Source organism: Nicotiana tabacum, chromosome 4 (assembly GCF_000715075.1).
Source record: "Nicotiana tabacum cultivar K326 chromosome 4, ASM71507v2, whole genome shotgun sequence".
Taxonomy (NCBI): domain Eukaryota; kingdom Viridiplantae; phylum Streptophyta; class Magnoliopsida; order Solanales; family Solanaceae; genus Nicotiana; species Nicotiana tabacum.
In genome coordinates, this window is record NC_134083.1 from 133,809,141 (window position 1) to 133,837,125 (window position 27,985).

The window sequence follows — 27,985 nt, forward strand, 5'->3', positions numbered from 1 at the left end:
GATAAAGAAGACACAAATTTAACGTGGTTCCGTCAAAGTGATCTACGTCCACAAGCGGAGAGGAGCAATTTACTATAACAATAAGAGTACAAAAAAGAGTACAAAATTAGAGTAAATACTCTAATTAATCCCAAATACCCCAAAAGAATAACCTCACAAGATCATTTCAAAGAAAGAGTTCACACAAGTGCTTCCCAACACTAACTCTCATACAAAACACTCTTAATAAAGAAAGAAAGGAAGAAACAAAAAATGAAGACAACTCTTGTTGGTGTGTCTAAAATGAACTAATGGCCTTCCCTTTTATGGGCAAAAAAGTCTTGACCTCTTAAGTGTAAAAGAAGAGATACAACTTGTGCAAATGATGTCCAACATACAATGCAATATTTTTGGATCCCAAAGAATATTGCCAACAAAGTCTACACTTTGCAAAGATGCTTATGCTTATGTGAGATGGACTCCATTTGACAAAATAATGGTCATATTACACTAGCCACCCACCAAAAGAACAAACATAAGAGAATCTTTGTCCTAGCTACAAAAAAAACGCGCGCGGAACGATAACAAGAAGTAAGTAGAAAAGAGTGGAAAGCTTGAACCAGTGCTCTATATATATAAGGAAGTATGAGGTTAATTAATTAGCACGAAAACTTGAGATATTTTCATTGTATAATTTTTATTTGGCGAAGGTTTTTGCCTAATATTTTTAAAAAAAAAATAAAGTTACACCATAGGTGGCGTATTCCTTTCATTCATCCAAAAAATCAGTTTCAACAGAGAGATGGATCAGCTATCCTAGTTTATCTCCTTATGTGAACCTTCTCTATAAAAAGGTTACAAAAACTTACAAACCCTGCTAAGGATTAACAACAGGTAACTTAACAAAAAAAAGAACTCCTATCATAAAAAATAGTTTTTCCTATGCTTATGTCTTAGAGAGGCCATTTGCATCAAATCCAGGTCCCTTAGCTCCTTGAGGTAGAGTATTGACCGATGTAAATACATGATATGGATTTTCAATACTCCATTTTGCTAGAACGTCGGCTACTTGATTGGCCTCTCTAAATCCATGTTGAATTCTAACATTAGCCATGTTGATGTAGTTCTTAGTTTTCAACACAAATTCCAACATATGCCATGGAGGTTTGCTATATCCATTCAATATGTTGATAATCAGAAGTGAGTCACATTCAAGAACTATATTAGAAAAACCATTTGTAATACACCACTGAACTTCAAACAATGCAGCCTTTGCTTCAGCAAAGTTGCTATTGCAGTTCACGAACGAGGAGGCAAAAGCCATAATCATGTTGCCGTTATGATCCCTGCAAATGCCCCCACCTCCAGCTGATCCTTGTATATTTCTACTCCCATCGGTGTTCATTTTAATCCAAGAGTCAGGTGGTTTTTCCCACTTTACCAGCTTGCACTCAATAACAGGGGAAAGTTGCATAATTTGAGAACAAATACCTTCCCAATCGGCAGCCCAATTCCTGTTAACCTTAGTCTTGGATACAATCCATTTGAGGTGGATGATAATTTGGTAATGAATTCTCCTAATTGAGGTGTTAGAGTCCCCGTATCGAACAACGCTCCAAGCCTTCCAAATTTTCCAACAAATAATCATAGGTGTGACTTGAAGTAGAGTTTGATGAACACTATTCTTTGGCTTGGTACTCCACCACCTTGTAAGCATAGTCGTGATAGAAATTTCTTCCCATATCACGCCCAACGGACTGCCAAAAATCTTCCAGATATGTGAGGCTATTTCTCCTACCATGAATGTATGATGTAGGGACTCTATCTATGGATTCCTGCAGCAGAAACACATGGATACAATATTCTGGCTAAAAATGGGAAGAACATCATCAAAAGGCAATTTGTTTTTAAGGATTCTCCACATAATGAACGACATCTTAAATGGGAGAAACTTGTGCCAAATCTTCATCAACAAAGGTGATCTATCTTTCCTCTGTCTACCAATGTTCCAGGCTCTGAAGAAGTAGAAAATGTTCCATTTACATTAGGCGTCCAAATAGGCACATCTGGACAATTCTGATCACCAATAGGTATAGTGAGAATGTGCTCCGTGGGAAACTCTGGAAAGTGCGTATGTTCAATGTTCCAATTACCATTATTAATCAAGTTTTTGACCATTTGATTGCCATGAATTTCGCCCACCAGTATGATCCTAGAGATTGCACCCATATCTGTCCAATTATCCCACCAAAGATTACTATCTCCAGCATTTATTTTCCACAACATCCTATCTTCCACTATTTCCCGAAATCTCAACATATTCCTCCACAGTTGCGACTGGGTTGAAATAGATAGCTTGGCCACTGGTGAGAAGTATTTGGAGCTGAGGAAATAAGACCACAAAGACTTACTAGTTCTAAAACACCACCATCTTTTCATATTGAAACTTTCACTGATATCTTGCAACCTTTTGAAGCACAATCCTCCCTCATCAGTATAACACAAATTAGACCAAGAACTCCAATGGTATTTCTGCTTTCCATCTTTTGAGCTCCAAAAGAATCTTGCCATGTGTTTTTCAATCTCTTTGAAGACTGTTTTGGAGGTTCAACAGCAGCTAGAAGATGAATAGGTTGTGATTGAAGGACATGTTTAATTAAAATGGTCCTGCCTCCCACTGATAATAGTTTACCATGCCATCCAGTTACTTTCTTCACTATCTTAGCTACCATCTCGCTATAATATGCAATCCTTTATCTTCCCACATACAAAGACATCCAGGTAAGTAATAGGGAAATTAGCATGCATATAACCTGTCACTTCCTTCACTCTAAGAATCTGATTGTTTGTAGATTTTGGGTTAATCAGAAAATAACTTTTATCTATGTTAGTCAGCTGCCCAGAACATTTATCATAGTTTTGCAATTGACCTATAACCAGCTCCACAATCTCTTATTACCAGAAGTGAAAATCATGACATCATCTGCATATGCAAGATGTGTCACTTGTGGTCCTTGACACCGCATACTGAAGCCCCTAAAATGATTTATGAAGGGTAGTTTATTAAGCATTCTTGATAGAACTTCAGCCCCTATAACAAAAAGAGCGGGGGATAATGGGTCACCCTGCTTTAGTCCTCTGTTAGAATGAAAAAATCCTTGCCTTACACCATTGATCATGACTGAGTACCAAACATTGGAGATGGATCTCCACACCAAATCAATCCAGCATTTAGAAAAACCAAATCTTCTCAAAACAGCTACCAAAAAGTGCCAGTTGACTCTATTATACGCTTTAGTCATGTCTAGCTTGAGAGCAACATTACTACCAATATTCTGCTTCTCCATACCATGAATGATTTCCTGTGCTAGTAAGACATTTTATGTAATGGATCTCCCCTTGATAAAATCCGATTGATTATCAGAAATAACTTTGGAAAGTAATGGAGTCAATCTAGCAGTCATGATTTTGCTAATTATTTTATTGGAGCAGTTACTGAGGCTGATTGGTCTCATTTCATTGAAAGATGTTGGGTTTTCTACCTTAGGCAAAAGGACAAGGCAAGAATTGGTATAAAACTTGGATAATTCAGCCCCATTAAAGAAGGATTGCACCACACAAATGAGTTCCTTTTTTATAATGTCCCAGCAATTCTGAAAGAAGGAACCACCAAATCCATCAGGCCCTGGTGCACTGTTAGGACTTGTGTCAAAAACCGCTTTTCTAATTTCTTCTTCCTCAGGAATTACACATAGTAGTTCATTATCTTGATGGGTAATAATCCGACTCAAGCAGTCCAGGTGATGATATTCTGGTTCAAATTCACCTTGGAGAAGCGTAGAAAAATATTTAATAGCTTCTCTAGAAATATTTTCATCCTCATTAATCCAGTTACCATCTGAGTTTTGGATTCTTTGAAGCGTACGTCTTCTCCTCTTCTCATTAATAATAGCATGAAAGTATTTTGTGTTGGCATCCCCTTCCTCCAACCATCTGATGTTAGCCTTCTGCTTGAGTATGGATTCTTCATATTTCAGCCACTTAGTATGTTCAGCTTGGGCTTGATGAACCTATGCTCTGTAATCCTCCGTGTCATTGTCAATATATTCTGCCTCTAGAGTTTGCATTTTCATCTCCCATTCTTTCACCAATTAAAAAACATTGCCAATCTGCTCCTTAGACCATTGGCTCAGTTTTGACATGGGTAGCTTTATCCACTGTTAACAAGGTGCCGATTGGGGAAGTGATTCTTTGTAATGCACTCCAATTGAAATAATGCCATGGTAGCTCAGGTAAGTGAATCCAAATAGGAGCCAGAGATGTTTCCACATTAGGATTGAAATCCTTCGTCCATCGTACCACACGCATAGGTGAGCCTAAAATCATCAGATTGTCCCTAAAGTAGATGTTCTTGAAATCATCCTCATTTGTAAAAGAGATGAAGATGTGTTTCCCATTGTAATGCCCAATTTTAATTGTTTCCCTCATCGGAAACCTAGCAGCAAAGTCCCTCCGAATATCTTCAATCAGAGCTCTGCCATGTGAAAATTTCCCGATAATAGTAAGCCTACACACACTCGCAAGCTCCTCCTCTTCCTGTGGTGTGAAATAGACTGTTGGTTTTCCTTTGTAAAGTTCTGGCGGTCGAAATTGTAAGACAGACTTCGACGGTAACGGTCTACTCGGAAAAGCCAGAGTAGAGGCATAAGAGGTCTTTGAAGGGATCTAATTATTACCGATCTGGTGGGTCATTGCGGTGTTCACCGCCGAGTCCGATGGTTTCTATGTCGGGGAAAAAGGGAGTGTGGGGCGCGTCTGCAATATTTCATTATATCCTTAAAATTACTGACAATTCCTTTTCATTATATCCTTAAAAGGGAGTGAGAATAAAAACATACATGTAACTAAAGAGAACTTTATTTATCTACTTAGAGAAAAGAACTTAATTAACAGCAAGAGGAAAGAACTTTACCAAACCATTTTATACAATAATATGATCTCTTTATCCAACATTCTTTTCCATTACCTGAAAATATAACTTGCCTAAATTCATAATACATACATAAAGTCATAAAACAATCTATCTAGTCTAAAAAAAGGACTCCATATTTTGGAAATATACTGCTGATGGATCCCTTGGTATTAATTCAGCTTATAGAATTGTCTTACCTCATTACAACAATAAATCATAATAACCAAATTAAAACTATAAATGGTTAAAAAAAACTGTAAACAAGCACAAATTCTTTCCCGCTAGCTTGTCATGACAAACTTCTAACAACCAAAGTGCTCGATCCATGGTAGAGGCATTAATTAATTACTCCAAATGTAGCATCCATATTGAAACCATTAACCATATTTTATACACTGTCAAACTGCATCTAACTTCTGGGATCAATTTGGACACCATCCTCGACCCTACAAAAATAATCCTTACCAATGATGAATAATGAATCCATTAACAATGATAACAATAATGCGAAAAATTAATGGACCTGGAATTTAGTCACTGTTTCTTTTCATTTAAACATTGAAATTTTGATCTGGACCTTAGGACTAACTCAACCCGCAGATGTGGGAACTCAACACCTCCCGCACGCCCAAAACTAGATATTTGGAGCGTGGACAATTAAAGATGGGACCAAACATCGTATAAATCATGAATTGGGATGTGCCTGACTCTGATATTATGATAAGAAAATGAATCTTAGACGTAACTCAACCCTAAAAACCTAGCTCATGAGGTGAGAATTGTCCAAGACCATATAGAGAGGCCAAATAACCCATCACCGCGATATGGGAAGTCAATGGTGGCTAAAACAAAACAGTGGCTAAACATTAAAAAACAATGCTTTCGGTAATAATTAATAACAGCTTATCACCCCAAATTGCAATAAGAAGCTAAGAGCTATAGAGTTCATTGTCATGACTAATGATAAGTAAAGAGACAACAAATTAAGTTTATTCCTTGGCTAACCCCAAGAAATTGAATGCTGCTATAATGATAGTTCCACATTTTTTCAACAAAACGCCCCACTAATAGCAGCATTTGATAAAATAACAAAATCAACAAAAAGAAGACAGAAATATTGTCAAAAACCTGAAACCAAAGATCAGGAGGAGGACATGCAGCAGCCACCTCTGCCACCAGAATCTGAATCCTGGCCAGGAACTATGATCCTTGTTCCCTTGAGAGATTGTGACTTTGCGTACTCTGCACCTTCTTCTGCAGTGAGAGTTTTCTTGCCAACGATTTGATAGATTTCTTTTAATATTGTCATAAATGCAGTCTCGACGTTGGTGGATTCAAGGGCTGATGTTTCCATGAAGAAAAGATTCTCCCTTTCTGCGAATTCTTGAGCATCTTCAATTGGTACTGCTCGAAGACTTCCTAGATCACATTTGTTTGCGATGAGCATTATAACTATGTTCTTATCGGCATGACCCCTTAGTTCCTCCAGCCATCTAGCCATATGATCAAATGATTGACGTTTTGTCAAGTCGTAGACTAACATTGCGCCAACTGCACCTCGATAATATGCACTAGTCACTGCTCTATACCTGACAGAATTTTACTGTTAGAACTATGACAACACTATTTCATGTCATTGGAAGATATGTTCTGGTAATTCACAGCCTAAAGTACACTTAGCACTAAACCGATACCTTATATCATTTGATCGCTCTTTCCTTTTTAGGACGTCCCAGAATGTTGTCACCTCTCCGAAAAGGGTAACCATTATTCCAAAACTACCCATTCTAGAAGCTTATTAGAGCTTCTTTTAATGATTACTTGTAAAAGGGCAATGTTAAAGAGCACAGAAAGCCTTCTGGCTTACATGTCATTTTTTATTTTGTTTGCTCATTTCTCCTTCACCAGTAGTCCAATACTAGCATTACAGTCGAGCATTTTCACATTCTGTGTGAGTTATCTTATTTGTTATTTAGATTGTCAGTGTCACCTTCAAGCTTAACATATTTGCACCTTTTGGCTTCCACCAGTACTAGAATTTATGTATTGCCTTAGCACATTACTTAATAAGATATACCAGTTATTTGTAATAACTTTCTTACACTTTAAATATGGAAGCTATTTGAACTTTTAAAATTAAAATTATTTTATTAGATATGAATTTCTTAATTTATGTTAGTTGCTTTCATCAAAATAGGAATAGCATCATTATCTTTTTGTAGGATTTCCATTCATATAGGGGTGTACGTCAGTACGTGTTAGATATTATAATACTTGGGATGTATCTGCAGTTCATAATTTCTGTTTTTTTTTCTTTTTCTGGTGACTTTCATATGTAGTCTTAAAGTGGCTTTGCTTGTATAGGAGCGGATATATTGTGCTAATAACTGTTGCGTTTTTGTTGGCTTTTGTTTAGAGATAGGGGCAATGCCCAACTCTAGATGAAAAGTCAACTTACAGAGTCTGCCATTGAAAAAAAAAAAAGAACAAAGAAAGTGTCCCCATTTCTTTGTTCTGTTTACTGTTTAGAGATAGTCAATCTTGAATACCTTTGTGGTTACACCGTCTTTATTTTTATTTTCTATTTGTGTTTTATTTAAGTTATTTCTTTTTCACTAGAGAATGCATTCCATTTAGTACTGACCAAGTCTTTATTTGAACTTTTTTTTTTTTGGTTTCCCACCCGGTGTCCGATACTCACATTGGGGCCCGACTAAATCCGGATTCGCGCCGGAAAGTCCCACATTGGGGGTAAAGCGCTCCCTAACAAAAGCGACTCCATACCCAGGGACTCAACCCAAGACCTCTGGTTAAGAATGAAGGAGTACTTACCACTCCACCACAACCCTTGTTGGTTTTAATTGGACCTTGCTTTCAGCTTTGTGGCTAACCATGAAGCCATAACATGAATGTCAAGAAGGATATCATATTGCTGCTATATAAGTACCAGAGCTGCCTACTCAAATATGCAAGATACGTCTTAGCTCTATCTTTCTCTTCTCCTAGTATAGTTGGTTGCAAAATCAAATTGAGAAGCTTAGGGAATTTGGGACAATAACCCCTACTAGCAGCTGCTTTGGCAATTTGCGTAGCAGTCAGCACTGTTATTGCTGGTTATTCTTATGGTTATACTTCTCCCTCACCTTCTTAAAACTCTAAGAAGTACTATAAATTACCATCTCCGTCTAACTTTAATGTAGCCGCTCCTTACTACAAAAATCCAGGAAAAATCTGCTGAACATTCTTCATCGCACTATTACTACAAATCACGTGTTCCTTCGAAGCACGACTATTATAAGTCGCGTATTCCTTCAAAGAATTGCTGCAAGTCACCTGCTCCTTCAAAAAATTACTACAAGAAACATGCTCCTTCAAAGAGCTAGTACAAGTCACCTGCTCCTCAAAAGAACTACTACAAATCACTAACTCATTTTAAGCACTACTATAAATCACTATCCCCTGCAAAGTACTACAAGCAGAGGCGGATCCAAGATTTAAATTCTATGGGTTCAACTTTTAAGATTTTTAACATTGAACCTATTATATTTTTAAAATTATGGGTTCAAATCTATTATATTTGTAATTTTAATGAATTTTTACACATAAATTTCTATTCAGCATCGAAAGTTATGGGTTCAATTGAACTCATAACTAACACACTGCATCCGCCTCTGACTACAAGTCGCCAGTTCCTTCAAGGTACAACTACAAGTCGGCATCTCCTTCAAAGCAATACTATAAGTCGCTAGCTCCTTCAAAATACTACTACAAGTCGTCTGCTCCTTCAGGGCATTACTACAAGTCACATGTTCCTTCAAAGTAGTACTCCAACTCGTCGACCCCTTCAAAGAACTACTACAAGTAGCCAGCTCCTTCAAAGAACTACTACAAGTAGCCAGCTCCTTCAAAGAACTACTACAAGTCGTTGACTCCTTCAAAGCACTACTACAAGTCGCCATCGCTTGCAAAGTAAATATTATAGGTCACCTCCACCAGTAAAATATTATATGTCACCAGTTTACTACAAATCTCCATCACCACCAACTTATTATGAGAAATCGCCTTCATACTGTAAGTCACCTCCACCCCCTCCAAAGTACTATGAGCAATCACCTTCTTACTACAAGTCACCTCTACCCCCTTTAAAGTACTATGAGCAATCACCATCTCTTTACAAATCTCCACCACCTCCACCAAAATACTATGAGCAACCATCTTCATACAATTCTCCACCACTAACACCACCAAAATATTTCGAGCAATCACCAACTTATTATAAGGCTCACCTCCACCATATTATAAAAAATTTACGCCTTCCTATAATCTCCTCTACCTCCACCAAAATACTATGAGTAATCACCTACAACCTACAACGCGCCACCTCCACCAAAGACGTATGAACAATCACCATTATACTACTCACCGCCACCAACAACAAACTACTACAAGCAAACTCTGACCTATGCCTCACCTCCTCCACCTGAGAATTATGAGCAAACAACTACCTATGCTTCACCTCCACCCCCATCAACACCTCCTCAACCAAACCATTACTAATTTCTATCTCCACCATTTTCATTACTTTTAACTCCTCTTAGTCCTCCAATTTTGAGCATTCCATTTCCTCTTCCAAAGGTTAATGTATTGTTCTCGAAATGATTGGTTGTGATTATTGTGTGTTCAATGTTCTCTTCTTTTAATAATTTTTATTATGTATTATTTTAGATTTGAGTAAGATCCTCGAGATCGATCTCCATCAGTTTGGCTAATTGTGTCACTTTTTGGTGTATCTCTTCAAGATTCTACTTTTCTTAATTATACTCTCTTCTTCTTTCTCCGATATTGTTTGTTTTAATAGGCCTAATTCTCATTTATATAAGTATATCTGGAGGACATATATTCCAAACTCTTAGTTGAAGAGTGACCACCTAGAGTTTTCTTAAGGCAAGAGATATATATTCAACAACCAAGCAAAAACAGAGTTACATCAGGGGAACACCCCTGGTCTCTAAAGAAGAAGCATCAGAATAAAGAACAGATGCTAGACATGAAGGATAGGAATTCCAAGTTACACGAGTTGCATACAATAAAGTTATCCGAGCAAGAGAGTGAGCCACTTTTATTAGCATTCCACCTAGTTGTCTATATACACCGGAAGCCTAATTAGTCGTTCGAAGTAAAACTCTAGTAGCTATTGCCCTGAAAAAGTTTAATACACTAGGTGCCTACAGAGTATCACTTCTTAATAGTCAGATTATTTATTTTCGCATTACCCATGCTCATAAACCATGCCGAGTTCTTTAATTGTTACTAAATTGTTGAGACTTTTCAATTAACCATTGAACAAGAGTTCACTAATGAAAATATTAGTTTTCTCACCCTCCCCACCACCCTGACTTCAACATTTATCCTTATGTAATTTGACAATTTTTACTTAAATCCCGGAGCTTGTAAGGTCTGTCAGAAAACAATATGAATGAACCTAAACTTATAATTGAAAAAGAACGAATCTATAGTTATGCTATACAAATTAATTAGGATTTCTTTTTTGTAAAGAAAGTGTAAAAGTAACATTGGTAAATAAGGAGGAAGGAAATGCAGACCTTTCTTGGCCAGCAGTATCCCAAATCTGTGCCTTGACGGTCTTGTGATCAATAATTAGAGTCTTTGTCTGAAATTCAACCCCAATTGTAGCTTTTGAATCCAAGCTGAATTCATTCCTAGCAAATCTAGCCAATAGCTGTGATTTCCCTACTGCAGAATCTCCAATCAATACAATCTTGAATACATAATCAATCTTTTGGTTGTAATCTCCATATAAATTTGACATTGTTTACCAAAATCCCCTCCTTAAACAAAATGCTTCTTTTTTTTTTAGCCTCAACCAATACCTTTCAAATCTTCAGATTTTAGCATATGATTGATCCAAATTTAATAGAACAAAATCCCAGTCGGTATATATATGGCAAATTTATCTTGAAATTGCAAAGAGACATGAAGGGGTTCAATTTGGATTAGGGTTAAGCTTAGGGTTTGAGAAAAATGATCAGAAAATTTTGCTTTTGGTGGGAATGTTTAGCTTCCTCCATGCATTCCTATGTTAGAGAAGAGAGAACTTGGAAAGACCAACGGTTAGTGCGGGACCCATTAACCATCTTTTTGAGTGCGAAGCAAAAAAGTAACAAAAAAGGATTCTTTTTTTTTTCTTTTTCTTTTGACACATTTTTATTTTAGAAATTATTTAAAAAGAATTCAACAGGAATTATTTAATCTTTAATATTTTTGTTGAACTTTTTAAAGGTATATATGTGGAAATTCACTTGAAATAAGAAAAAATTAAAACGAACACGTCGAACTCTCACCATTATTTATTTAAAAGGATAATGTTATACTTTTTATATTATACTTAGTTTACATGTCTTAATTTTTAAATTTCTTGTTCAGTCAAACAATTTCAAGTAAAATGATAGAGACAATAACTTTAGAGGATAAACATCTTATGACTTTTACCCTAATTTTGCTTATAAATACTTTTAGCTTTTCAAATGCCTAGATATGTACAAAAGTATATATAAATTAATTGGGTAAACTCTTTTTACTTGGATAATTTCTTTTTTTATTAGAGACACCCAAGTAACCTCTTTGAGAAGATAAGACATAATTTGTTTTTCAAGTGCATAGATAGTCATTCTCAGGGATGCTATTTAGAGATTAGTGAGTATTTATTTTATTCTGAAATTTTAAAATAAAAATCTTAATTTCAGGACAACTCGAGACATTTTTATCCTGAAAATTTGAACTGAAAACGTGAAATTCAGGACATACTGGCTAATTCCTAAATAGTGGTCCTTTAGAGTGACTACCTGGTGTCATTTCTACCATATAGTATATGTTAATTGAGCGGGCTCTTTACGAAGGGGCTTTTGCATCTATACCCGATTTTGATATCACAATTGAACCTATACCCACTTTGTAAAAATATTTGCAAGCCTACCCACTTTACGATCAACGTTAGACTTATCGGGTTTGAAGTTTAAAAAAATTAGTCTTAAGTGAAAAAAATTGCACTTCAGATGCACTTAAGGCGAAATAGGTCTGAAGTGCAACCAATGGTTTCATGCACTTAAGGCCAATAAGTCTGAAGTGAAAAATTACATTTCAGATGCACTTAAAACCAAAAGGTTTGAAGTGCAACAAACGTTTTCCTACACTTAAAGCCAATAAGTATGAAGTGACACTAGATCTGAAGTGCAAACAATGGTTTCATGCACTTAAGACCAATAAGTCTGAAGTAAAAAATTGCACTTCATTTGCACTTATGGCCAAAAGGTCTGAAGTGCAACAAATATTTTCCTACACTTAAGGCCAATATGTCTCAAGTGAAAAATTGCACTTTAGATGCACTTAAGACCAAAAGGCCTGAAGTGCAAATTGCCAGAAATAGAAATTTGTTCTTCAAATTTTAACAATCCAATATATATACTATTTAATATCTAAATCTACTCCAAATGGTCAAATTTGAAACATAACCTCCAAATATCATCAAGAACAAACCTCAATCATCAATTTGTCAAAACAATAATAAATCTAACGAACCCATTTTGCAATTAAGAAAAAAAAAATCCTAAGCAATAGTAAAAAATAAAGCGCCACAACAGCTCATCATTGTAAAACATCATAAACTATCTTAAATATGTTTCATATAAAATCATTGTTACCCAAAAAAGAAGAAAAGAAGAAGAAGAAAGAGGAGGAAAAAAACTAAAGTTGTTTAAACATTGGTACAAATTAAAAATAAAAATAAAAATAAAAAGTGGGTTCAGGCTAAATGGGAGCGATCAAATAGGACGTCCCGTGCAATTTTTACATTCACTAAGTGTAGAACATGTTTCGGCTTCTCACTTTTTCTTGACATCTCTAGTTGTTCTATATACTCTGAACTTCTCTTTGTCGGTTGATGTGGTGTGTAAGAAAATTAGGAGGCGACCAAATAGGATGCCCCGTATAATTTTTACCTCCACTAAATGTAGAAGATGTTATTTGGGCTTCTCACTTTTCTTGACATCTCTAGTTGTTCTATATATTCTGAACTTTCCTTAGTCGATTGATGTGGTGTATAAGAAAATTAATTATAGTACAAAATTTCGTATTGGGTTATACAATACTTGATCAAGGATAGTTAATCCATGTATTATTTTATTCATTAATTAATTTATGTATAACTTTATAGATAATACGACATGGAATAACAATACAGATATTAGCTATACCAAAATTAAATTTCGTAAAGACAAAAATACCCCTGCTATTTTCATTTTAGACTAAATCAAATGCTCAATATTTCTCTTTTCTCTATTTTTTTAAACCTTAAAACCAAATGTCATAACTAAATTATATCGGAATAGTGATGGCGCCTAACCCAACCAGTGTAAACACAACTCAAACTGAAGATCATCAAATAATAATAATAAAATAAGAATACAAAATTTAATGCAAACTATCTCAAAAACTGATAATGCAAGTCATAAGCTACTAAGAAATAAAATGCAATATTGGAGCGTTAACGTATCCTCAATGCTTGCTCCTGAACTCCGCAACATATGGGCTCTAAATTCTTCGCGCAAGGTGTATAAGCGTAATATGAGTACAACCGATCCCAGGTACCTAGTAAGTATCAAGACTAACCTCAACAAAGTAGTGACAAAGTTTTAGTTAAAGATACTCACTTTATATAACCGGTACAACTCATAAGCATATATAATAACAGAGAAACAATCAAGGAATAACGAATATCCATAATAAGGTGCACAGTCAAAGAGGAGGATAATAAGCATGTTTTTCCGGATAACAGGTCAAAATCTTATACAAATGTACCAATGTGGCATATAAAGGAGATATGCAACAAATAGTAAAGACTCAAAGTTTACATCAATTTGACACTCTCTAAGTGTCCAATAACCCGCTATCAAATTATATGCATTTTTAAAATGCATGAATACGCATATGTAAATGATATGATTAAGTGTCTGCATGAGTCTAGAATGTTTATGCATGATAAAAACTCAAACTTAGTACCAAACTGATGCAAATGGTCTAACACAAATTCATGTGTCCATTGCGCGCACAATGTCGGTGCAGAATTTCGATATTCAGTGACTCTAGAGGGATGGATCCATATCCACACACAGTCGGTACATAAATCATATGCCCGAATAAATATCTCAAATACAGGAACGTGAATCCACACACCCAACAAATGTTTCCATAAAGAACGTGAATCCACACGCCTAAACAGAACCTCAATACAGGAACGTGAATCCACACGGCCAAATTGTCTCAAATGAATGATGTATGTATGTATATATATGAAAGAATGAGTATCCTAGATTTGGTCTTGATTTCAGATTTCGACCGGGAGGGAGGGGTACGAACTTTTTGTTGACCTTTTCAAATATGATGAAGATTGAACCTTTTTTTTATACTAGGATAGTTTTTAAAGCTTGTTTTGACTTATTTAAGTATTAATTAACTAGATTCGAGTTGTTTGGGAGCTTGTGCTAAAGAAAAAACGATATTTGTCATGACCCGAAATTCCAACCATCGGGACCGTGATGACGCCTAATATTTCACTTGCTAGGCAAGCCAACGTTAGAACAATTTATCCATTTTCAACAATTTAAATTTGATCGAACACATTTCGTCATAATTGCCAAGGAACGAGTGGCTCTGATACCAATGATAGCCTAATTACAGGAATTCTACAAAGAAGTCGAGGATTAATCAACTGAGTCAAGAACCTTACAGAGAAGCTTGAGAATATCATCAATGGAGATGAAAGAATGAAGATGAAACATAAATAGAGAGTTGAGAGAAATTGGATATAATTGTAATAGCTTTCTTATTGATTTTTGTAATCTGTACAATAACATGCTTTATAGTGAATGAATCTATTCGTATTATATTGAGTCGATTTTGTTCCAATAGTGCTAACTAACTTGACTTACTGTAACTCCCCTAATCAGCTGTAAATAACATAATTGCTATTACTGACGAGACATCTAACTAGCTGCAGCTTCATTTGTGTATCACATGTTCCTAAGCGCAATAATATGATTGCAATTCTAATCCCTAGGAGTAATACAATTCTGTTAATCAAGGACAATGTTGTATTCTTGGAATGGAAGAGCTTATCCCACCTAAGCCTAAATCTTCATGGCAATTCTGTTGGATCTAAAAAACTTTTTGGGAGTTATTGGCTGGCCTATAGTAAAATAAGGTTGTACCACCCACATATCCACTGCTTTAATGAGAACTATAATATTATATCTCGATATACACGGAGTTCAGATAATTACTTGTAATGAATTCGTAATTTTTTAATTACTTCTTTATTCGATGTAATCAATCAGACTTGACGCCCATGACTAAGAGCCTGTTTGGATTGGCTTAAAAGCTGGTCAAACCAATTTTTAAGCCCTTTTTAGATTTTTGGAGTGTTTGGCAAATAAGAAAACTGCTTAAAAAAAGTTTAAAAGGGCTTAAAAAAGCCAAAAGCCACAAGTTGGCTGACCCTGACTTCTCCGTTTTTTGGCTTAAAAGCCATCTTATTTTGACCAATGAAATTACTTGTCCCTTATAACTTTTACTAATCCCAAAACTACCCTCATCAAATAAATCCTAAAACATCGAACTACTCCCACTTTCTTCATTTTTGAAGCCTCTCCTCATCTTCTTTCCTCTTCACTTGTTCGGTATTTTCACTCAAGTTTTCAGTGGAAATCGATCTTCTTTATATGCTTTTTCTTTGAGGTATGGGAATATCCAGATTATCCCAAACCTGGTTTAAGGCTTTGCATTTAAAAACAATATGGTAAAAATCTTTTTGCAAGTTTTATGTTTGGTGATGGTCCGCTTATGTAGAAATCGATATTTGACAGAATGTTATATAATAAGCAGAGGAAGATGTAGGTTCTTGATTTGTTTTATGCAATATTTTTATCTTTTTAACAGAAAAAATGCTTACCAGCACTTGTTTACCAAACACTTCAACAACTTTTTTTAAGCTAGCGTTTGGCCATAGATTCCCAAATTTATTCTGAAAAATCTGATTTGGCTGAAATTTGGTTTGAAGATGAAAATGTGTTTGGACATCTGTTTTGGGTGAAGTTTGGTTTGGAAAAACATGAAACATGACTTATACCCACAAGTTCTAAAAACTATCACAAATATCCAACAGTACCATTATCAATAACATTCATTATATTATCGCAAACCATAGTCCTGAACATTAATAAATTTGATACAAAATTATCATTTTTATAATGAACTACATGATACACTATCAGATGACCGAGAAGACGAACCAACATCGTTACAAAATAATAAATGGTGGGCTCTTTTATAAAATATAAAAGTTTGGGGCAATTTTTAAAAAATATAACAGTGATATTTTGGACTGAGCTGGTTTTGGGATTTGAAATTTGGAATTTGGCTAAAATGTAGGCAAAATCTATGGCCAAACATGTATTTGCCAAATAAAACCCAAGTTTATTTTGGTAAAATCTATGACCAAACGAGTCTTAAGTTTCAGCACTTTTATCCAAACATGTAATTACTTATTTATAAAATAAGCTCCTGCACTTAAAACCTGCTTTTAAGAAAACAGTTGTGCTTAAAAACTATTTTTTTCCGCTAATCCAAACGGGCTCTAAATTCCAAACACCGTCCTCTAGCTTGCTAAGTTTGCATCTGCGTAGTATATGATAGAACAACTTCAAGTCACCGCAATAGGGCAGTCATGTGCCTCGGTTGTCCTCTACTTTTGTCACGTTTTACCCCCAATTTTGCTATCACCATTCCCAAGGCAACTAACAAATTCAATGTAAATAAAATCTATTACTATATATTTCATCCCCCTTCTCATATTGGACAATTTAAAGGCAAGAAGAGAAATTACCCGAATTTTGTGCTCATTGAAATAATAAAATGGCAACTGGATAAGGTTCCAATTATAAAGAAAATGACACGAAGGTCATCCAATGCAGTTAGAGCTTTGAGTCATATTCTCTATATATATAATAATAATATTAAATTCTCTATATAATAATATTAAAGAATATGTGCAACTCGCAATCATTGACAAACTTAGCCATCCACATGCTGGTTGGTCCATAAATGGATCATAAAAGGGAAAACTGGGATCCAACACAAATATGAGAAAAGAAGTGGACACTTATGCTAATTCATACTAATTAATTACGAAGGGCTTTCGGCTTATAAGTCGCGAGTTCAAGATTTGGAAGTAATCATTAATATTTATATTAGAGTAGACTATCTATATTACACTTTTTGAGATGCGGTCTTTTCCCGAACCCTGCGTGAGCAGGGGATACCTTGTACATCGAGCCGCCATTTAAAAGGGAAAAGGAATACATGTATAATAAAGAGATAGTTATGAACTAAACTATGCCTTTCCCACTAATTTTGTTGTTTGGAACCTTGTTGGTTTAGTATCTAGACCACTTTTGCCCCTGCTAACTGCTAAACAGAAACATAGCTTTGTTTCTTCCATTTCTCCTTCTTTTAAAGGAGAAAGAGAGACTATTGTGGATGCTTGCTTCAACCTCAACCTTTCTCCATGTACAGAAGAAAATCAAACCCTTTGATTGGAAACTGGTTTCTGCATAGCTGCACATTTGCAGTTTGCCCTACAGTCTGTAAGAGTCTGCAAATTATGAGATAAATGTGTGAGGAAAAAAAAAGTCAAAAAGCTCGAATATTAAAACTTGATAGGTTCAACTTTAAAGTTCTTATGCGTACATAATTTAGTATTTGCTAAATTTAAGTAATTATTCACATATATAAATTTATGTTAAGTGTCAGAAAACATTAAGTTCTTTTGAATCATAGCAGACTCCATTAGACTATGCTTAGAATGCAAGGTAGCAGCTAAAATAGTAAGTAAAGAGAGCAGCCCAGTGCACAAAGCATGCCGCATTTACGCAGGGTCCGGAGAAGGGTCGCACCTCAACAGAGTGTGATATAGCAGCCTACCCTAATATATTTGATTAGAGTAGAGAGTTTGGAATTATGCCAGGTTAATTTTTCCCATAATACCTTGTACTGTTTTTGGAGGTCTTTAATGTAATCAACAGCCAAATCTAACATGTCTGCTGTTTTAGTTTGCTGCCAAAAAAATGAATCATAAACTTAGTGAGGTTCCACAAGTCCCAAAAAAGAGAAAACAAAGACAAATAGGTATGAATAACCTACCTTCTCCATGTTTGGGACAAGCTCCTGCAGTTTCCTCATTCTTTCACTAATTCGAGTTCTTCTTACCTGAACAATACCACCATATAGTTTCATTCAAGAATTTAGACTAAACAAGTTGCAACGATAAAGGGAGCCTTGGAGCAACGGTAAAGTTATCTCCGTATGACCTATAAAATACGGGTTCGAACTGTGGAATCAGCCACTAATGCTTGCATCAGGGCAGGCTGCCTACATCACACCCATTGGGATGCGGCCATTCCTTGGACCCTGCGTAAACACGGGATGCTTCATACACCGGGCTGCCCTTTTTTTAAGTTGCAACGATATCAGATTTATTCACATCTAGATTCATGATTTATATTTCAATCAACGAAACTGACAACAATGAAGATCGGTAACAGATTCAAAAAAGTCGTACCCTCTCGGCAATGCTCCTTGGATGAGTAGCACAACCACGTTTGGCACGGATTTTACACGGAACGATCTCTTGGAGTTGGAATAACTTCTCCATTGCAGCTATTTCAGCTGGTGTCTTTGGTAAACTTAAGTGGTGTGACAAAATTGGAGGCTGATTTCCAAGTTGTCCAATCTGGTTGCACACAAGAATGTGAAATCCAAAAGTGTTTTAACTTCTATAAACTAACAACATAAAAGAATTTTTACACTATAAGATCACTTAGTAGATAACTTCAAGTAATGTCCATACAAAGTGATTTTAGTAATCACGAAAGTAATAGCTAGTTAAATTCAATCGAAAATTGAGATAATCCTAATGCATAGATGCCAAATTATACCTTAGCCTTGCTGCTCTTTTCATTTACTATCAAGAACTGGATTCGTGAAAAATAGAGGATCTCCATTTGACTTATAGCTGCGAAAGAAAAGCTAGTCAAAGGTATTATTCTCTTACCTGAGAATTAGCAAACAACTTCTCTTCATTATCCAGCATCTCCCTTTTGTGGCCAGTGAAGGACTCCTGAAAATCACTCCAAGAGGCAAATGGTAATCCAGAATTGTAATATTGAGTTTCTGAGTTTCCATTTCCAGACTGGTCATCACCAAGGCTAGTTGTTAGTCTGCTGATCTCATTCTCGACCTCGTTGATTCGAGACAACATCCCCAAGGAAGAAGGTGAAACTGTATCTCCATTGGCACCATTTGCCGTTCTATAACCTCCAACACCACTACCTGCAAATTAAATTGCTGGTAAAATATTTAACTAGTTGAGAACGACGATTAGTACCACAACAACAACCCAGTGTAATCCCACAAGTGGGTCTGGGGAGGGTAGGGTAGGGTATACGCAGCTTTATACCTATCCTGGAAGGTCAGAAATATGATTTCCGATAGACCCTCGGCAAAAAAACGACGATTAACACTTTATTAATTGCAACTTTTCCCTTTATAGAAGTCTTAAAAGAAGATGAAAAATGAAAATAACAACACAATTAGGAATCTTTTTACATAACAAAGTGAAATAAAGCAATCCAATTGGAGTATATATAAAGGGTCAAATTGCCCCTATTGAATATTGGTATTCATTTAAGCAAAGGGATATGTTTTCAACTCATCAACTTCTAACAAAAGTACAATACAAATCTAAAAGTGACTTTCCAAAAGAAGAAAGAAATGAATGCATCAACAATAAATAAATAAATAAATAAATAAATAAAATAATCAAACAGTACCATTTTGAGAATTGAGGTGAGAGAATAAGCCAGCAGGGGAACTGTTTTGTCTCATAAGATTTGATCCCAATTTGTTTTGCCTTTGACGATCCATTTCCATTGAACTGACAACCCTATACCCATTTATTGAATTATGCCTTGGATATGGAGGTGGCAGCTGTGAATTATTCAAACCAAGACTGCTACCAAGATTCAATTTTGAACCCAAACCATTCTTATAATTCCCATTCTTGACAACTTTATCAGTGAAATTTGCAAGAAAAGAAGTTGGAGCTGAACTAAACCTTAACAATCCAGAAGTAGTACTACTGTTCCGCATATTGCTGTTTGCATACTCTGACTCCATGTTTAATTGCTTTTCTCTCTTCTTTAAAACTAACCCTTCTTTAGTTTTGGTATATGCAGGGGAATTACCATACATTCCTTCACCTTTTTTGTTTTTTGAATATCCAACTTTTGTGCAGGAACGTTGTTGTGTGAAACAGCTTGTTTGTTTAGCAGTTTTATGGGATAGAAATCTTCAAAAACAAGCAAGAAAGAATAGTTCTTTTAGTAGTTCTTTTTTCTGAGATATGTGTAGCTTTTTTTGGAGTGTTTAGCCATGAAAGAAGAGTAGCAAGTATGGGAAAGGTGACAAATAAAATTTGGATTTGTTTTTCTTAGTAACTTTGGTTGATATTAAGAGTACCGCTTGACAGCTCAGCTGTAGTAGTATTTGTATGTATTGTTGTTAACCCGTAAAATGGTACGATTGAATTTGTTCCTGCTTTTTAGATAAGTGAATTAATTTGATCCAAAAAGTAATAAAATAACTGATGAAATATAAAATATTTAGCCTTAAAATATAAATGAAATGTCACAACTGATGAGTCCGGAAACAGAGTTTCCGGGCACAATAATGATGAGATCAAAAAGTGAGAAAGCAAAATGGTAGTATTAAAATTCTATATAGAATGTAGTATAAGTTAGCCAAAAAATCTGTGTCCCTTACAATGATCATTGAGCTTATTATTTATAGCTATGAAGAAGGTACTTGGGTCGTGCCCTTCTTTAATGTTAATTACGAGAAGCATTGATGAAGACGTAACGGTGAACATAAATGTCAAATTCTCTATAACGGGCCATTGCTCTTAATACTGTAGAATATTCCTCATTGAATGCTACCGGGCGCAGAATATTCAATGCCTTCATGAACGTTATCTTTTCCGGCGACACACGGGATAGTTGCGTCCGGTTTTTCGTCCTCCCTGCTTAGGTTCCACGTGTCCCCTTCTTGGGTGGCCACGTGCCATAACATATTTTACCTAATACAGATAGCTCCCCTGCTTTCCGGTGACATAACTTTGTGTTGTCGGGAAGTTGGTAGAAACACTCTTTTGGCAGGAATTACAATAATTCCTTTTGAAGACCACTGGCGGTTGATTAGACGCCTATCTCTCCGTATTTAATACCCCGAACACACATCTTCCCATGATTTAGCACACCTTTTGCCGGTTATCGAGGTAATCTTAGCCAAGGATTTAACCGCCAAAACTTTACTTATACGTATCAACTTCCCCCCTTGTGTTCCAACTTCCTTCATCTTATTTCGCCTATTGAGTCTTCATCTTCTTCAAACAGAAAAAATTCGTTCTCTTTTTCGATTGCTTCCTCCTCAAAACGTACTAGCTCTTCAAAAGGCAAAAACAAAACCGACGACTTTGTCGCTCCAACCGTAGACTCCATCATACCAAAAAGACTCAATACCGCAAAGAATTTTGAGGAGAAATTCCCTTTTGCTAACCCTCGTACATGGGCTGTTAGAAGGTACCCTTCTTTCATTCGTCCTTCCAGTATTCCCGCTGTGAAGGAAGATTGTCGTTGCCGTGAATTGGATATTATCGTTCCTGATCTATCGGAGAGAGTGACCCTTCCAAAGGAAGGTTTTACATACTTTTACACGTATCTCTTTACTTTGGGTGCGTTTTCTTTGAGTGGAGAGCTTGATTCCATGATTGCGGAATTTTGCCTCCGCTATCAGGTGTGTTTGGCACAGGTAAGTCCTTCTGTGTGGAGGACGGTTGCCTACCTTCGACGCTTGTGCCAAGAAACTGGAGAAGAGCTAACAATTAGCTCACATAATGAATCTCTACTCCCCCAAGATTTTCCAGGAGGGGGGGATGATAAATCTCTGCAAACGAGGTCACCATGCTTTGTTGACTAGCATGAATGATGATAGTGACCGTGGGTGGACGAAATGGTTCGCGGCGGATGCCACTAGAAGTATTATTCCAACAACGGCTTCATCCTTTTCGGCCGCTTGGAACCGCGCTCGTAAGATCTCTAATATTCCTTCTTTCATTAAATATTCTTTTATGGCCGTGTTTTCATTCTTCGTATGTTTTAGCTACTCGATGGGTCCCACCGGTGGTGAAAGGTTTAGACTGGTGGGTTCAAAAAATTTTGGACATCACAACGCCCGACACCCGCTTGTGGAAAGAGTTGGCCCTGAAATACGGGTGGAAGGCCAAAAATCATGGTAATTTGAACTTACCCTGCTTCCATCTTTCTATGCTTTGCATATCGATTGAACCCTTCTAACTTGTTTATGAAATTAGGTCTACCTGTGGGCTCTATTACTGTCCCCGAGGAGGACGTTTTGGCTGATCTCGCTGATGCAGCGAGGCTGCTTCAGGAAGCTCTCCTTCTAACCGGAATCTTCGGGCCTGTTTTGGGTGCAACCACATCTTCACGGAGTCCTTGGCCAGAAGATAAGCAACCGAAAAGAAGACGTTCCTACGTGGCCGGGGAGAAGAATAAGCGGGCGAAGACTGCTGTCCCCGGGCTATCTCTGGTAGTAATGACCCCTGGTCTTCCTTCCGGGCCGGTCATAGACACTGTGATGATTTATGGTGATGAAGAAGCTAGTGATGAGGGAGCTTCTCTTCATATAAGGCGATGATCCTTATCATCTCAACTGGATGTTCAACCTGTTGAGACAGTCATACCAACCGAGGATGATGTCTCGGCACTTTGGGGAGAATTTGATTTGGTAGATAATGCCAACTTCCGTTCCCGGGCCCCAATTGTTGTGCCCGGTACTGCAAGGCAGAGTACTGGGTCCTTGCCATATTCGGTTGGTGAGTACCCAACATCCAGGGGCTTTTGACAAAGCCGTTTCTCATTCTTCTACCCCATCAACTTCATCACCACCTTTTCCAATACCAGCAATTGCTACATCACTTCCATCTTCATCCATTCTTCCACCAGCAACATTATCTCCAGCGGCCGCACCTGACCATTAAAAAGGCGTTCCTCTTCCACAGTCCCTAGTTCATGGGAATTTGGGGAAACATTATGTTTTCCCTTTTGAAGATCCTCAGAGGGGGAGGAATGTTACTCTTTCGGTCTCTACTGGGTGCAATCTTCTTTCCCGACCAGTGGAGCTTGCTAACTATCTGAAGCCTTTGGCTTTAGAGAAGGATTGGAAAAATATTCAGACACTCTCTCGAGAGTGTTTGTTGAACAATGCTATGCATAATGCCGCAACGGTATGTTTCTTTCTACCTCTATTATTTCTCCTACTTTTGAATGAATTTATTTTAAGTTTTACCTCTTCTTGTTTTGCAGGCCAACTTTCTTGCTTCTAAGGGCCTTCAAATATTGATTCATGAGAAGGAAGGACTTACTTCTGAACGGGATCAACTTTTGGTAGAACGGGACCAAACCATTCTCCGTCTCTCATAACTGGAAACCAGAGCCACCATGGCCGATGTTTTAAAAGCTCGTTTACAGCAAAGCGAGCAAGAAGTGATAACCCTTAGCCAAGAAGTTGGCCTGTTGAGGGCTAGATTTGATGAATCCAAGGCTAAATGGGCTGAATTCCAGGACGCCATTCTTATTGCAACCGAGCGCGAGGCTGCTGCTGCTGAAAGGGTAACTAACTTGGAAACAACCTTGAACTCCAAAGTCGAAGAGCTTGCTGTCGCGGGGGAGAAACATTCCCAGCTAGAAGAGAAGTACAGGAAAACTATCGAGCATAACAGGCTCTTTAGTTCAACAGTTCGCGAGCTTGATGTCAGCCTTAAATCTGTTAAGTCTGCTCGGGAAAATCTTTCTGCCGAGATAACCCAACTCAAAGAAGAACTCAAGCGCCGAAAGGCTTCCCTTGTTGTTGAAAACACTTACACCATGTACAACATGAGGAGAAAAACCTTGGAAGAAGCCAAAGCTGGTGTCATTGATATTGATGCCGAAATTGCTAAGGCACATGATCTTGAGTTAGCCGCTAAGACTGGCCTTCTATCGAGGTTCGATGTATCTGTCTCATCTGGTTCTGGTTCCAAATTTTCAGGAACTGAAGAAGAATCATAGGGCGACGATATTGAAGATCAGACTGGGGGAAATCTCGAGCCATCGATGGAACCATCTACCACTCCCGAGGGCGAGGACACTTCTCTTTATCCTGGGCCCGGAAGTACTTCAGTTTGGCTTTACTTGTCTTTTCCCGTTTCGTACTTGTAACATTTTGGCCCGTTCGTGTAAATAAAGACATATTTTCTTCTTTTTGTTTAAGTGCCGTTTTAGTCTTACTTTCATTTGAATATCTATGCAAGCCTTTAACTTTTGCATTTGCTCAAGTATTTTGCGCATGTTGTTCAATTCGCGCTTTACTATGTGTAGCCTCGGATGCCTTTTCTTTGAAGCATTTTGATTCTGAGTATTATCCTTTTTACGTGAGGGTTTTTATGAATATTTGTGCAAGTTTCCCTTTTACATGAAGGTCTTTATAAATATTTGCACATGTTTCCCTTTTACATGAGGGTTTCTATGAATATTTGCACAAGTTTGCCTTTTGCGTCCTCTTCATATGCGGCTTCGAGGTTTGGCGTGGGGTTCTTCTCCTGCTTTTGAGGTTTTTGCATCGTCCCGGTTCCGACCATAATTGTTTTTAGCTCGGTCACATTAGAATTCTCTGAGGTGACCATTCTTTAACAGTATTACCACTTCTTCCCGGAGGTGTCGACAGTCTCCAGTCCGGTAACCGTTAGTGCCATGGTATTCACACCATAAATTGGGATCCCTATGGCTTGGATAAGATCTCATAGGTCTCGGGAATTGTGCCTCTATGATATTTCTCATGGCTGATACCAACTCCATCACACTAATGTTGAAGTTATACTCTGATAACTTTGGGTAAGAAAAATCTCGCGCCCCCGAGATTTCTTTATCCTGCAGCGATCTATTGTTCCAGCCACGATCGGTCCTTCTATCAATGGTGAACTTATCTGTTGTCCGGAAGCTCCTGCCACGACCTTTTATCCGCTCGTAGGGCAAAAACCGGCCCCTTGAAGTCTGTCTATCCATGCCAATATCATCTTTCATTTTTTCTCTGTTCTTCTCTCATCCTTTGGTCGACGATGGAAATCCAACATGATCGTCTTCGATCCTTATTTTCGACTCGTACCAGTTGTGGACATCTGCACAAGTCGTCACCTGAAACTCGAGTAGACTTTCCTTTAACTTCCGGGAAGTGTCTGAACTTCTCGGATTTAAAACTTTGGTGAACGCTTCAGCTGTCCATTCATCCGGGATTGCCGGTAGTAACATCCTTTCCTTTTGGAACTGGGTAATGAACTCTCGTAATAATTCGGATTCTCTTCGCGCAATCCTGAATATGTCAGATATTTGGGCTTGTACATTTTTGGCACCGGCATGAGCCTTGATGAAAGAATCTGCGAGCAGCTTAAAGAAATCTATGGAATGCTCGGGCAATAATGAATACCACGTTAAAGATCCCCTTGTGAGAGTCTCACCAAATTTCTTTAGCAACACAGATTCAATTCCATGAGGATCCAAATCATTTCCTTTCACCACTATTGTGTAAGTGGTAATGTGCTTCTACGGATCTGAAGTTCCATCATACTTTGGCACTTCAGGCATTTTGAACTGGTTCGGGATTAATTCTGGGGCTGCGCTCGGTTTATACGGTAATTGAATATACTTCTTCGGATTTGGGCCTTTTAATACTGGTGGTGCGCCTGGGATTTGATCCATGCGGATGTTTACTTCCTTCATGAACCGAAAAAGTTCATCCTTGAATGGATTGTTCTCGTTGTTGAGGCTGGATCTACCCCCGGCCCCATCGGAGCCAACTTTTCCCCTAGGAGTGTTTTTTCAACTCTCTGCGTCGTCTGGTTCGCGGGAACATCAGGAGGAACTGGATCTCGCATGTTTGCATTATTTGAGGCACCCGATAGCGCCCAGTTCAGTCATAACCTGATTCTGCCGCGTGATATGGCCTAGAATGATTGCATGTTGCTCTTGCAGGACCCTTACCGCATCCGCTACATGCTCCTCATCAGCATCATCAAGAGTTGCCTCCCGAACCTGTCAAGGGTACCGCCTATCATGTACCGGTGTGGTGTCGTTCCCCTCATTGCAAGTGTCACTGATTGAATCCTCGAAATGAGGCGGTTCCCCTTGAATTTTAGAGTTGTGTGTGCCATTAACAGTGTTATCTGCCATTTATTGTGATTTTTTGCTAAGACAAAATAATCAAAACTTGTAAGTAAAAAAGGCAAGGATCAATTTAATTACACGACTGTCTAGGCCCCACGGTGGACGCCAAACTGTTTACTCGTAAAATGGTACAGTTAAATTTGTTCGTGATTTTTAGACAAGTGAATTAATTTAATCCAGAAAGTAACGAAATAACTGATGAAATATAAAATACTTAACCTTAGAATGTAGATGAAATGTCAGAACTGCCGAGTCTGGGAACAGAGTTTCCTGGCGCAATAATGATGAGATCAAAAAGCGAGAAAGCAAAATGGTATTAAAATTCTATATAGAATGTAGTATAAGTTAGCCAGAAAATTCGTGTCCCTTACAATGATCATTGAGCTTATTATTTATAGCTATGAAGAAGGTACTAGGGTCGTGCCCTTCTTTAATGTTAATTATGAGGAGCATTGATGAAGACGTAACATTGAACATAAATGCCAAATTCTCTGTAATAGGTCGTTGCTCTTAATACTGTGAAATATTCCTCATTGAATGATACCAGGCGTAGAGTATTCAATGCCTTCATGAATGTTATCTTTTTCGGCGACACACGGGATAGTTGCGTCCGGTTTTTCATCCTCTCGGCTTAGGTTTCACGTGTCCGTTTCTTGGGTGGCCATGTGCCATAACATATTTTACCCAATACAATAGTTAGTTAGTTGATTTGGTTATAGTAAGGTTATCTTTGTAATTAGCTAGTGGTAGTAAGTGGAGTATTTTCATACATGTATATATTGGGCACAATACAGAAATACAATTGGATTTATATTCCCACTTTACTGTTTTCGAGAAGCTTCTGTTGCTCTCTATCTCTCGAATCTGTTCCTCGTGAGCTTGAGTTGTTGCATCAATGGCAGCTTCTACTCACAATTAGTCTCTTAGTTTTGAAATGGTATCAGAGTTAAGGCTCAGTATTGGCTCAATTCTCATTTACTCTCATCATTATCATCCCTAGTTTCTGTTAGATTCGAAATTGCAAGTCAAAATTAGGGAACCCTAATTGTCACCCACAGTCTCTCAAAATTGTTGATTTATTCACTCAATTTCACTGATTAATTCATCTTATATCATGGTTATAGATGGCGATACTTCGGATTCGACTAATTCACTAAATGCGAACAAGGACACATTGGATTCAACCAATCCACTGTGCATGCATCCTTCGGAGAGTGCCGGATCGACACTGGTGCAGGTGGTATTTGACGAAACTGGTCATAGATCCTGGAGAAGAGGCATTCTCAGAGCCCTTTCAGTGAAAAATAAGGTTGGTTTCATTGAGAGGCATATGGCAGTATTGAGTGGTTCAAGGCAAGACTTGTGGTGAAAGGATACACACAACAAGTTGGAGTAGACTACACTGAAACATTCTCTCCAATTGTCAAGATGACATTGTTAGGACTTTGATCAGCATAACAATTAAAAGAGGTTGGGACATATTCCAATTAGATGTAAATAATGTATTCTTTCATGGAGATCTACATGAAGAGGTGTATATAGAAGTACCACATGGACTGCAGGTTGAGGCTCT

The 27,985-nt window shown here is 37.4% G+C and overlaps 3 protein-coding genes across 4 annotated transcripts; all 3 read right to left on the reverse strand.

Moving 5' to 3' along the window:
* Window positions 1-925: 925 nt before the first annotated feature.
* On the reverse strand, window positions 926-2,711 carry LOC142180130 (uncharacterized). The gene is made up of 4 exons (XM_075251058.1): window positions 2,447-2,711; window positions 1,981-2,342; window positions 1,686-1,814; window positions 926-1,600 (listed from the first exon to the last, which is right to left on the reverse strand). Exons 1-4 carry the CDS (start codon window positions 2,709-2,711, stop codon window positions 926-928), a joined length of 1,431 nt encoding a protein of 476 aa, XP_075107159.1.
* Window positions 2,712-4,985: 2,274 nt separating this feature from the next.
* On the reverse strand, window positions 4,986-11,084 carry LOC107781275 (ras-related protein RABA4d-like). Its single transcript, XM_016601964.2, has 3 exons — window positions 10,555-11,084; window positions 6,080-6,540; window positions 4,986-5,397 (listed from the first exon to the last, which is right to left on the reverse strand). The coding sequence occupies exons 1-2, from the start codon at window positions 10,779-10,781 to the stop codon at window positions 6,093-6,095; spliced, it is 675 nt and encodes a 224-aa protein (XP_016457450.1). The 5' UTR covers window positions 10,782-11,084; the 3' UTR covers window positions 4,986-5,397; window positions 6,080-6,092.
* A 6,164-nt stretch (window positions 11,085-17,248) lies between these two features.
* On the reverse strand, window positions 17,249-20,557 carry LOC107783687 (transcription factor bHLH130-like). Of its 2 annotated transcripts, XM_016604702.2 has the most exons (6): window positions 19,912-20,557; window positions 19,134-19,411; window positions 18,642-18,812; window positions 18,224-18,289; window positions 18,068-18,136; window positions 17,249-17,675 (listed from the first exon to the last, which is right to left on the reverse strand). In XM_016604702.2, exons 1-6 carry the CDS (start codon window positions 20,330-20,332, stop codon window positions 17,604-17,606), a joined length of 1,077 nt encoding a protein of 358 aa, XP_016460188.2. In that variant the 5' UTR covers window positions 20,333-20,557; the 3' UTR covers window positions 17,249-17,603. The 2 variants fall into 2 exon arrangements, with proteins under 2 accessions (XP_016460188.2, XP_075108555.1); XM_075252454.1 differs by lacking the exons at window positions 18,068-18,136; window positions 18,224-18,289 and having other exon boundaries at window positions 17,471-17,675; window positions 19,912-20,551.
* Between the last annotated feature and the right edge of the window lie 7,428 nt (window positions 20,558-27,985).